Source organism: Vigna umbellata, chromosome 3, assembly GCF_029865625.1.
Source record: "Vigna umbellata cultivar VRB3 chromosome 3, Vumbellata_1.0, whole genome shotgun sequence".
Classification (NCBI taxonomy): Eukaryota; Viridiplantae; Streptophyta; class Magnoliopsida; order Fabales; family Fabaceae; genus Vigna; species Vigna umbellata.
The window spans coordinates 24,697,902-24,710,649 of NC_142167.1; the positions used below are offsets into that span (position 1 = coordinate 24,697,902).

The 12,748-nt window shown below is 31.0% G+C and overlaps 1 protein-coding gene across 1 annotated transcript; it reads right to left on the minus strand.

The window, feature by feature from the left end:
• Positions 1-7,030: 7,030 nt before the first annotated feature.
• On the minus strand, positions 7,031-8,629 carry LOC148202052 (2-oxoglutarate-dependent dioxygenase DAO-like). Its single transcript, XM_088110205.1, has 3 exons — positions 8,197-8,629; positions 7,720-8,035; positions 7,031-7,625 (listed from the first exon to the last, which is right to left on the minus strand). Exons 1-3 carry the CDS (start codon positions 8,532-8,534, stop codon positions 7,380-7,382), a joined length of 900 nt encoding a protein of 299 aa, XP_087966331.1. The 5' UTR covers positions 8,535-8,629; the 3' UTR covers positions 7,031-7,379.
• Between the last annotated feature and the right edge of the window lie 4,119 nt (positions 8,630-12,748).

The following is a 12,748-nucleotide window of genomic DNA, read 5'->3' on the forward strand; positions in this document are numbered from 1 at the left end:
TATTTTCCTTTCTCAAAATACAATATAAATATGTCCATAATACCATGCAATTTGTATACATATATGAAAGTGTGCTAGCTGCTCGCGAAATACATTTCTTAACATTTGAATTTTTCAAGCCATGCAAATATGTTCTAGAATTAACCATATTATGTCATAAATCAAATAAAAGGGTCCAATAGACACTAGTACAAAATGTGCTTTTAAACTCGCACATTATACCTCTGTTTACATCAAACCGCTGCCTATTCAGTCGCGGTGGCAGTTTGGTAAATAAAGAAACCTTATAGGCCTCGGTTAAAAAAAAACCGGTGCAAAACAGCTATACTATTTCGGTTTTAAAGGCAACCAGTGCCTAAACATGGTCAGAAAAATAATACTGCTTCGGTTGCACGCAGAACCGAAGCATAAAGATCTGCAACACATCAAATCAGTGAAGAATAGGCACCGGTTAAATTAAAGAACCGAGGCCGTATAGGCCCAGATCCTCGTGGCCCACGACCTAATTAAGGGTGAAACTTCTTTCCCTCTTTCTTTCCCTCGCACACCGCACACCGCACACCGCACACCGCACACCGCACACCGCACAACAGCAGATCTCTTTCTTTCCCTCGCACCAGATCCCTCAGATCCTCATCTTCAACGCGCCCCAGCAGCCACGCTTCTTCCCTTTCTCTTCTTCCCTTGAGGCGCGGCGATGCGAGGCGAGGCACTGCGAGGCGCGGTGATGCGCGGCGATGCGAGGCGAGGCACTACGAGGCGCGGCCAGGTGAGGCGCGATGATGCGAGGCGCGGCGATGCGAGGTGAGGCGAGGCGAGGCACGGCGATGCGAGGCGCGGCGAGGAAGGCGGTGGCGCGTTGCGAGGAAGGCGGCAGCGGCAGCAGAGTGAATCGATTTTGCATTTTAGGGTTTCTGAAATTTCATTTTCAGATTTGGGATTTTGTTCTTGTTTTTGCAATTTAGGGTTTCAGTTATTCATCTAATTTTGGGGTTCTTGTGTTATCTGAATTTGCTCATTTTGTGAAACGTTTGCTGATTTTGTGAAACAGTGTGCTGATTTTCAGTCCATTTCAGTTCGTTTCTCAGTTCATTTTTCAGTTCGTTTTTCAGTCTGGGATTTGAAATTAAAATTTGAAATTGAAATCTGAAATTGAAATCTGAAATTGAAATCAGATACTGGGATTTGAAGTTAAAATTTGAAATTGAAATCTGAAATTGAAATCAGATACGAAAGAGGGTAAAGAAAAAAAAGTATCCTACTACCTCGGTTTAGGTTCTAACCGAGGCCGTAGAGAATTACAAAATGTCACGGTTAAGAACCGAGGCAAAAGGACTACCACTTTTTGTCTCGTCTGAATATGCCTCGGTTCAAAAACCGAAGCCTATGACTAAAATGAACCGGTGCCGTATACTGTTCCTGCACTAGTGAGATATTAAAATGTCACACGATCACAATGTAAAAAGCCCATTTCACTTTGCCTAAAATGTTTTGGGTTTAAGAAAAGTGAAGCCTATAAAAAAAATACAATAATACTTTTTAAATTATCGAAAACATTTAGATTTTAATCATATAAAAAAATCGAAGCGAACAAATTTTGATTGTCCGAGAATCGATCTTAAAATTTTTTAGTAATTTCAAAAATGTCATTATATTTAAAATATTTTATTTTAATAATAAATTTTAGGTTTCAGATTTTTATAAAAGTGAAGCCTATTAGTTTGTAGGCACTTAAAACTTTATATAGGATTAATTTTCACGAAATTTTACAAAGGTATCAAGTTTCAGTTTTGTTGTATTATTTGCTACCGTTGTTAAATAAAAGTTCTTGAAGATCTTCACCATTCATAATTGAACTTGAATTTTTGAACACCTTCACTCTTTGTTATTGTCGCTCAATGAACAAAACTGGGTAGTTTTTCTTTCTTTTTCATTCAATTATTTTTTGCGTTTTTTTTTGTTGATTTTGTGTTTTTCGTTCCTAAAGTTCTTATTTTTTTTCGTCATTCGTGTTTAGGTATGTTGTATTTGTGGTGAGATTGTGTAGCTTTCTAAAACGTGTCTAGGATTGCATTGTCCTGCATTGTTTCTCGGGTTTCATGTTTCTAAGTTCTTATTGTTAACTTAAAAATTTATATTTAATAAGAGTTTATAAATTGAATAACTTTGAAGAAAAGAGCAAAAGAATAAACACATGAATACAAAAGAAACCATTTGAAAAGAAAAGCAAGCTCAAAAGGAAAGAAAGTATTTTCAAGCTTCATAGAATCATAAGCTTACAATTGTAAGAAGAGAAAGCTCTAAGAGTCTATTAAATTGAATTATATTTAAACACATCCTCTCTGTAAGAGTAATCGTCTAAGAACTTGTAAATGATTTAATTATTGCATAGTTTGAAGAGAATACAAATACTTAATGCTTAACTCGGTGGGGTTAGATGGTAGCTAGACGAGTTTGTCTAGTAGAAATCAGGAATGAGAAAACTCAACTAGACAGCATATCGAAAAGATACTGGATTGTCTAGGGATACCAGAAGTGGTGAAAAATACTCCACAACTAGGAGTTGGTGAAACTCGGTTCTAGACAGAGTAACAAGGTTACTAGGATTGACTGATACTAGGAGTGGTGCGAATACTCAGTTGTAATCTTGTTGAAGATTATAGTGAAACCCTCTAATAGGTCTTAGAGGAGAACTAGACATAGCTCGGTGGAATGAACCGATATAAAATAATTATGTGTTTATTACTTCAATCTTGCTAAACGTTTTTCTTACAAACTCTGTAGTTAATTATCTCAATCGTTTATAAGAGCTTTTTGTCACCAAACGCTATTTTTATTAAGAGCTATCTTTTACAAAACACTACAATAGATTTAACTAGATGATTGAAAAATATTTATTTGAGAACTTACAGTTTGAACAGAAATTTCCAAGTCAAGTGTGTAACAACTTATATAAACCGTTTAATCTTTGACAAGGTTGTTAAACTACCTTTTTGACGAAAAATTTTCCTATATCAATATTCAACTCCCCCTCTCTCTTTTAGTGCTTTTCAGGTATTTCATCTTATAGGCATTTGACGTCGGAATATAGTATCAGACGTCTTATGTTAGTAAATTTTACAACGCCAAACATTTTAATGAATTCACCAAATTCGAAGGACATATAATGTTCGGAAAGTGAAACTCCAACTTTAATTGACGTTGAAATTTCACTTTCCCGATATCTAATTACTTCCTTGATAGCCTAAGGGTAATTTCAATATAGGTTGAAATTATTCATGCAACTATATAACATTTGAGGTGTTACCTTCCAATGTTAATTGACGTTAAAATCTAACAATTCTTACTACAATTAAACATATGACATCGAAATAGAGATATTTTCGACATTTAAATGAATGAATTATTTACCATACCAATCATTTTCAACATTGATTTTTTTAATATTGATGTTGAACACTTAGACGTGAAAGACTTATTTCGCATTATAAAGTTATTTCTAGTTAATTCCTAACAATATCATAACTAATTGCATAAGATAAATCTACCCAAATAGTTTGTTCCCATAATTGTATCACATTTATGCAATTATTAAAAAATAATTTATTTAAATCTAAACAACAATATTTTAATGACCAAGAAACAAATTTTTCATTTAAAAGTTAAATAAAATGCAACCAGTTATAATACAAAGAAAGTAGTTACAGTAGTAAAGAAAGTAGCTTAAGAAAAGAGATCGAAAGGGAGGTATATACCTCAATTTGAAACACTTACAATGCCCTGAAGCCCCTCTATTACAATGTAACGAAAACAAAGGGAACAAACGGAAGAAGGGAAGCAAAGACAAACCTAACAATACACCTTCCAAAAAATAAACAAAACTTAACATTCTTAAAACGTTAATCACAGACTTGTACAAATGATGAATTTAAATTTGATGACGAACGCTAGTGTCACGAACTAGCCGTCACGGACGGATAGTGATGCGACGAAAACCCAGTTTTTAATGGAAAGGGATTCAAGTCAATTTGGATTTGTCATTTTCAGTTTACTTTTTTTGGAATGGCATAATGAATGGAGAATAGGATATATGCTTACGTTGGGCATTTTCTTTGTACAATGATAATATTTTTTTTTACGATATTTTAATATCATTTACGTGTTATTACGTGATTAGTTCATATTAATGTTTATAATTATTATTATTGATTCTGAAATAATTTTGAATCAATCATAAAATGATACATAAAATATATTAAAATATTATTAATAAAATATTATCAAAATATCATTATTCATTTTCTTTCAAAGAGCATCAATAGAAAACTTCGGTCATTTACTAAATTTTATTCATTGTGAAAATTTTACTAAAAGATTCCTCCTCTGATAAATGAAAAACATATTCGTCGGTATTTACAATATCACATTTCCGACAAATCTATTATTTTGTGTTGCCACATATTATATTATTTCCATAATAATAAATTAGTAATAAATAATTTCTTGTAGTTATTAGAAGTAATTTATTTTAATATTTAATTGCTTTAACATTGTTGAAATTGACACTTTTTCTTCTTCTTAATATTAAATTTTTCATATGTTTTTCAGATATAAAAATTAAATTATTTTAGTGTTTTGTTATTTTAATGTCGATATGACCGATGTTATTTTTAATATTTAAATTTTATAAGTTTGAGGGAGTAAAGTTGATATTATATTTTAAAAATAATTAATATTTACTATTTAGCATAATTTTTAACATGAGTTTAGTTTACGCGTCTTTTATTTCACGTCGACCTAAACATTATAGGTTTTACTTTTGAAAAGTCAATTTCTTAATCAAACAACAACAAAATCAAAATTAAACATAAATTAGTGTGAGTTTTTTTCCATTTATATTTATTAGTTTAAAGTGAAAGCTAAATCTCCATTTTATTTATTGCATAATTCACATAAAAGATTATGCACTTTTATATCTCTCAATGTATTTATATATTTACGATATGGAATTTTACTAGTAAAAAAATACTTTTTATAATAACCTTTTATATCAATTATAAAACCATCCAATATAATAAATACAGTTGTCCTAAAATTATAAATAAGATAATACTTTCTATACCAGTTCGTGTTATAACTTATATAGAAAGTAAGTGTAATGATATGTTTGTAATGAATAAGAAAACCTTTTATACTAATTCTAGTTATAATTGATATAAAAAATCGATGTAACGATATTTTTATAACGAAGAAAAGAAAAACCTTTTATTTATTTATTTTTAATTATAAACATATAGATGACATTTTTAGGATTTTGAAAGCATAGACCATCTCACTTTCCAGTACCATTCTCCACTCTTCATCTTCAGTCACCCTCCACTACCTACAAAGGCAACACCAGGTCTTACCATTGTATGTCTTCTCCAAACCAAAGTTGTTGTAGGTGATTATAAACAGAGTTATCGTCGGTGTGTCATAACATTGTCATCGTGGTTAGGGACATTTGTCGCGAGAGATAGCTTCCTTTTAATATTCTATGTTCGAGTTCAAAGAACCTCTAGTCATGGTCACATTATTTTCTCTTGCCGGTGCCGCCTCAATTGGAGACACCGCCATTGACGACGTACACATCCTCTTTTCTATTCTTTGATTATTTTCTCTCGAGCACTCAAAAGAGAATTAGGACTCTTATTTTCTCTTAAACACTGGAAAAGGACGAGACAAGGATTTCAAGTTTTCTCTCCTTAGTACATTATTCAATACTCAGCCAACAATAAAAAAATTATTTTTTATTCGTTTTGTTTTCTGTTGGATATCCCCTTACAAATTATCTCCGGTGTCTATATATTTGCAAATATTTAAAATATGTATTTTATAAACTTTTAAAATAAAATTTAAATAAAATTATAAAAAATATAAAATATAATATAAATTAAATTAAATAAAAATTAAATTTTAGTTAAATTTATCCAATAAAATATAAATTAATTTTAATTTTAATTAAATTTAACTTAATAAAATATAAATTAAATTTTAATTTTAATTTTCTACAAACAATAAATACTCACAAATATATATAGTATGATATTCACATCTAACTTATTTATAAATAATAAGTATTAAAATAGGTGTTATTCTTGTTATTAATAAATACATGCAAATATCTATCGTCTTTTATCTACAAATAAGAAAAAAAAAAAACCCAATACTTGTACAATCCATGACTCCATGTTAATAATAGCACAGAGATTCGGTTAGTTAAGATTGCAAGTTATAAATGTAGTAGTTGGGGGCTTTGGAAAGAACGTACATAATCAGGTACTAATTAATGACTCCGGACAAAACCTTTTATTAATGAAAACGACTGTTGCTCAATCGCAAATTTTTTTGTTTCAAAAACATCACTTTTACTAATTTTTTAAAATATTCAAACCAAATATATATTTTTCATATAAAGCACATTTTTTAAGAGAATCATATGTCAACGAATTTACATTATCTTATATAATTTTATTTAAAACTTATATTTTGAATTTTTAATATAAAATTATCTACTAAATTATTATAATTAGTTTTATTTAACATTTTATATTTTTCAATAGACAACAAGACCAATCTCTTCGACCTTAAAATATTGATGATCTTAAATAAATTTTAATACCTTTTGTTTTGAAATTTTTCTTTCGATTAAAACAACTTTATATCATAAATGTCAATTGATTTATCATCTTCTAATTTTATAATTTCTTTTAATATATTTGATCATGAAAATAATTTCAAACCATTAAAATCCAACAAATTATCATGTTTCAAAGATTTTTCAAGATTTAAACATTTTTTTAAAATATATAATGTAGTGACTTTAAATTTTAAACACAAAATAAAACAAAAAGTATCTTCATAGATTTTAAATTGTTATTTTAAAGTATGATAGTTTCTTTATATACAATGTAGAATTGTTCCATAGTTTCATTAATGCACATATCTTTCGATTTTAATTTCTTACTAACTGAGTTAACATCAAGTAAAATGTCACATCAAATAATGAATTTATTTCAATGGATATCAATCATAACGTTATTGATCAGAACATTATTGCATAGTATGGCCTGCATATTTATATATGTAGACTTTAATAACATTTAACAAGTTCAGTAGTAACACAACTACAACAAAAACACAATGAAATAAAAGTAACAATGACATTTTGAGATGTGCAAACTTTTGCGGATATATCCTAACAATTGCACAACTCATGGAAAAAAAAAGACACAAAAACTAAAAGGATTTTAAAAACGCATGGAACAGTGGTGTTATTTCCAACTTTACTTTTCATTGTAAAGTCCTGTTGTTTGATGTGTTTGCGTGCACAAAAACCACTAAGCAATGCGATATTGATCAAGAACTTCAGCATTTCTCTTTCCTGTGACGATTCTGAACTCCCTTAAATCTTCATACTTAAATGGTCGATAACGTGGACCACCGTTAAGTTCCGCCAACTTTGGATGAGCTTCAACAATACCATCCCTTGCTGCTAGCATAAATACACCAAACGAATAACGAGTACATGTTTCCTTGCAGATTACACGATGCCTGGCATTCCAAAATTTTTCATTGCTCCAAACCTGTCAGAAAAACGTATATTTTTATTTTCAAGATTATGCATACAGTACACAAACATTAATGTAATTCAACAGAAACTTGTTAATCTATGCTCACATGTCCAACATCTCCAACAATGCAGAGGAAGGAGCCTGATTTGGGAGTCACTTTTTTTAATAAGCCAGAATCATCCAACAGCTCAAGACCAGTAACAGTTTCATCGTCTTGAAGTAGAGTGATAAATCCTGTATCTGAGTGCAACATTATTCCCATTTCACCTACATTTTCAGGGCTGAAATTGTACTTAATAGTTCTTAAAAGGAAAGGCCAGTCCTTGAAATCAACATCCACTATACCCAAACACTTGGCCATCTTTTGTGCTATAGTTGATGCCAAGTCATGAATTGCTTTCCCATACGCCTTTACTATTTTCCTGTCATGCAAACAGATCCACATTATTTAAATTCAAATAATGTAAATCTCATCAGAGGCAAAAAATATCTTTTGCAATGGCTGGTTACATGGAGAATAACAATAAATTAATTAGTTTGATAAATGAGGTGAGAGATAAAGAGAGAGGTTGAAGAAAGGAACCTGTAATGGGGTGGTAAATCCACCTGAGAAAAGAAATCTTCAAGTGCCTGTGGTGATTTATGATAGTCATATATCCCCATGGCCTCGTATAGAGGACTTGACGGAAACGGTGGAATATAACCACTATCAGGAATTATCGATTTGTTGCGCATTTTTATCTCTAAAGGAAGATCATGCCAGAATTTGACAGCTGATTTCATCTCTTTCATGAGTGTGTCTGGAATAGGGTGGTTTATCACCCTGAAAATACCACATTTCTCACATGCTTCTCTTAGCTTCTTCCACTCCTCTCCCTCTGAAAGCTTCTGAAAATCCACCACAGGAACATTAGCCTCCATCTCTTGCTCTTTCACTTTCTTCTTCTTCTTTATCTTTGCCTTCGATATCACTCTCAGTTTTTCAGAGCGGAGGAATTAGTTAACTCACTAATATATACTGACGAACGAGCCTTGCCTCGGTAAAAGTATGTTCTTAATGTTATGGCTTTGTAAATTTCAAGACATATATTGCACCCTAATGTAAATTTAATAATTCACTTAAATTTAAATTTTAAAAAAAAATAATATGATGATTATGAATGGTAACAGTTGAGTCGGTACGAATCATATTCATCTGTTATCTAACATGTAATAGAAATATTCATTCCTTACATGTTATTTGTTAGATATTCATTTAAATTTTTTTAAAACTTATAGATATTTATCAATATTTAAAAAAACATATTTTGTAAATTTTTAAAATATAATCTAAATTAAATTAAAAAATATAAAATATAATATAAATTAAATTAAATATAAATTAAAATTTAATTTTAATTAAATTTAACTTAAAAAATATAAATTAATTTTAATTTTAATTAAATTTAACTTAAAAAATATAAATTAATTTTAATTTTAATTAAATTTCATTTAATAAAATATAAAATAAATTTTAATTTTAATTTTTTATAAATAATAAATTGTCAGAACCACTAAAATACATGCACGTGTCGTTTTAGTGGAGTTCACGTGTGAAGAAGGGGGCTCGACACTCAGATGAACAAACGCAGGTGTCAAGCGACGAGGATCCAAAAATCAGATAGTCGAAGGCAGGTGTTGGCAGATGAGCGGATTTTCGTTTTGACGTGGGAAACAAAACTTGGATTTTCAGAAAATCTACTCCACTCTCTGCATGCACTCTCTTTCCAATTTTCTGAAGAATCCCATTCTCTCCTTCTTTACATCCCCTTCATCTTCTCTATGAGAAAACACTCACTTTCTCTTCTCCGATCACTATTTCGGCACCTAGAAGCACTTCCGGCGTCAAGAGCTTCCAGATAAACCGTTCGGTTTGTGAAGGTGGGCTGGTAAGTCCTTCTCTTCGCTCTGTCGTTCGTTTTCCTAGACATACAAACCCAGTTCTGGTTTCATGTGTTGATCACCATTCTCCAAATGAGTGGTTCTGAGAGTGTTTTGGGTTGTCACTTGGTGTAGTTGGAATTGTCGAGCGTTGACGGTAGAGGAATCTGTAGTAATGAGATTGTATTATGCCTCTGGGAACGTTCGGTCATGCTCAGAGGTAAGGGAAGCTTATTTAATTTAATTTATATGTTTACTGTGTTGCATGAACGTTCGTTGAGTTACTAAATTAAAGTGAAGCATGATTGTTGAGATGTTTGACTATATGAAATATGATGGTTGCTATGATCTGATGTATGAAATATATGAAATTTCTATGATATGGATTGTATGAAGTATGAAAATTTACTATGATATGAATGTATGAAATCATGAAGTTATATGTTGAGAAATGAGTTTGAATATAAATGATTATGGTATGAAATTTCCCTATGAAAGTGTACGTTCATCACTGAATGGTCCTTGACCGTTCGGTTTTCTAGTGAACTTGGTTAGAATTGGATTCTTTCATTTGGGAAGAATCCTAGTTGAGGACGAGCGTCTTCACTTCGAAATACTGTGCATGAGCGTTCGATCAAGCATAGTTGATTATTGACGTTCGGTTATAAACTTAAGTATATATATATATATATATATATATATATATATATATATATATATATATATATATATATATATATATATATATATATATGTATGTATGTATTTGTATAAGTCTCGTTTATTCTTAAACACTACTTCAATAGTATCTTATTATATTTATCAAGCTTTCAGATATAAGTTTAGTAGTGCTCGGTCTTACACCAAGCGCCCGTTCTGAGTAGTGCTCAGTCTTACACCAAGCGCTCGTACTGAGTAGTGTTCGGTCTTACACCAAGCGCTCGTACTGAGTAGTGCTCAGTCTTACACCAAACGCTCATTCTCTTTCCTATGATCTATATTGATGAAAATAGCGTTCGTCCAAATTTAATAGAGTTCTCTCTCTACCGCGCTCGGTCATTGACTGACATTCGGTTCTTGATGCTAAACTCAAATAAGCTAAGTATTCATAAGCATTCAACTTCTTCATGTGACTTCTTCTAAGTATTATTCGTTGAATGTCTTGAAATGTTTGTATCCATTGGTTTCGGCCTAGAGCCTTAGTACTTAGAATGGCCTTTTTGGTATTCGGTTGGAGCTCTCAAGAGTCAGTTCATTTAATTGGCTCATTTTGTAATTAACGTTCGTTCCATTAGTTCTTGTGAATATATAGTTGTACTCGGTTTCTTTCTCAACCCGACAGTAACCCTCTCGGTCTTAATCTATTCTAGAACGGGAGACCTCTCTGTCTCGTTCCAAGTGTTCGTTCTCGTTCTGAGTGAGGATTGAACGTTCGGTATCTGGTGTCCTTAATATTCTTTGAACAAAGTTCTGAGTGAGGATTGAATGTTCGATATCTGGTGTCCTTAATATTCTTTGAACAAAGATGAAATTGAAATGATTGATAATGAAAGATGAAATTGAAATGATTGATAATGAAAGATGAAATTGAGATGATGGATAATGAAAGATGAAATTAAGATGATTGATAATGAAAGATGAAGAGAATATGATATGAATGAAATGTGTTGGATTATGGACGAGCGTTGCGGGGAGGAACGACTCATCGTTGAATATTGAAATTGGTAAAGTATGAATGTGGTCATGCTAAGCTGGAGGAGGGTAGGTCATGTGTGGGAACGACAGGAGGTCCTAGTCCTTAGGGTTACTTTGGACAGTTAGGACTAACCTCGGGTGGCAGTTGTTGAGGATATCCCAGTTACTACATCACCCGGGTGCACGAACGTCGTAGCTACACAGATTTCATACAGTCCGAATAGTCAGTCTAGTATTAGGCTTTGTATGAAACGTATGTTGAAATATATCTTGCGTGTTTGATTGTGTGAAATGTATGGTTATACATGAATTAAATTAGATAAGTTTACCCTATTTCCTGTCTTGTCATGTATTCTCGTTCGTTCGTCTTTGTCATTGTGATGATCACCCTATGGGTGGGAGCAGAAGGAGAAGAGTTGTTGGAGGAAGCATTGGAAGAGGCGCTGGAGAAAGATAACTTAGTAGAGTTAGAAGTTAAGACCGAGTCGTATAACCGTTCGGTCAATAGTAGTCTGATAGTAAGGTGACCGCGCTCACCTTTTCCCCTTTTGCTTTTGTTTTGACCGTTCGGTATAAGTTTTTGTAAACCGTTTGGTCAGAATTGCTTATGGCGTTCGGTTTTAAATTTCGAGTCTTTCTGTAAGGTCATTCGACCATAACCGTACGTGCTCTTTTAATGTAAGACTGGGCTATAATATTACTAAATGTGATTATTCTATTATATAGTTTTAAACTGTATTTTTGGGATGTTACATAAATAGTGATAAATACAGATGCCATAATACTCATATTGACTTAATTATAAATTAAAATTTAATTTTAATAAAATTTAACTTAAAAAATATAAATTAATTTTAAATTTAATTATATTTTATCTAATAAATATAAATTAAATTTTAATTTTAATTTTTTATAAATAACAAAGTGATAGATAAAGATAGTATAATACTCATGTCTAATTTAATTATAAACTAATATTCATAAATACTAATTATATATTGAAAATTTTATCTATGAATAATCACAAAAATAAATAAATATATATATATATATATATATATATATATATATATATAAAAGAGTTTGCTAACGCGTTTACGCCTGTTTTTCAGTTGGTACATTTTAGTAATGTGTATCGGGTTTTAGTAGACAAAAATACCCTTATATATAATGAATTCTATGTTTTAAGATTAAGGGTATTTTAATAATTTTCATTCTCAAAACTAAAAAGAAAAAAGAAACCCCCAAACCCTTACTCACCTCTCTCATTCCTCTCAACCCTTTCTTTTTCATCTTTCTCACTCCAATCTTTTCTCTGTCATCCTACTATAGCCCCAATTGAAAAAATCAGAAACCCTTGTCGTTAAACAATCTTACAAAAATATGATTTTATAATGACTTTTCATCTTATAATTTTTGTTTTATCTAATTTTATCCAATTTTCACAAGTATAAAGGAATTGGTAATTGACTTGGAAAAAATCAGAAATACTCGCTGTTAAACAATTTCTTACAAAAAAT

Excerpts from the sequence above, each read along its gene's own strand:
- LOC148202052 (XM_088110205.1), bottom strand. The coding sequence starts at position 8,534 with ATGGAGGCTAATGTTCCTGTGGTGGATTTTCAGAAGCTTTCAGAGGGA. Across the intron at positions 8,036-8,196 it reads GATTTACCACCCCATTACAG|GAAAATAGTAAAGGCGTATG; the intron begins GTTCCTTTCTTC and ends TTTGCATGACAG. Across the intron at positions 7,626-7,719 it reads TTGTTGGAGATGTTGGACAT|GTTTGGAGCAATGAAAAATT; the intron begins GTGAGCATAGAT and ends TTTTTCTGACAG.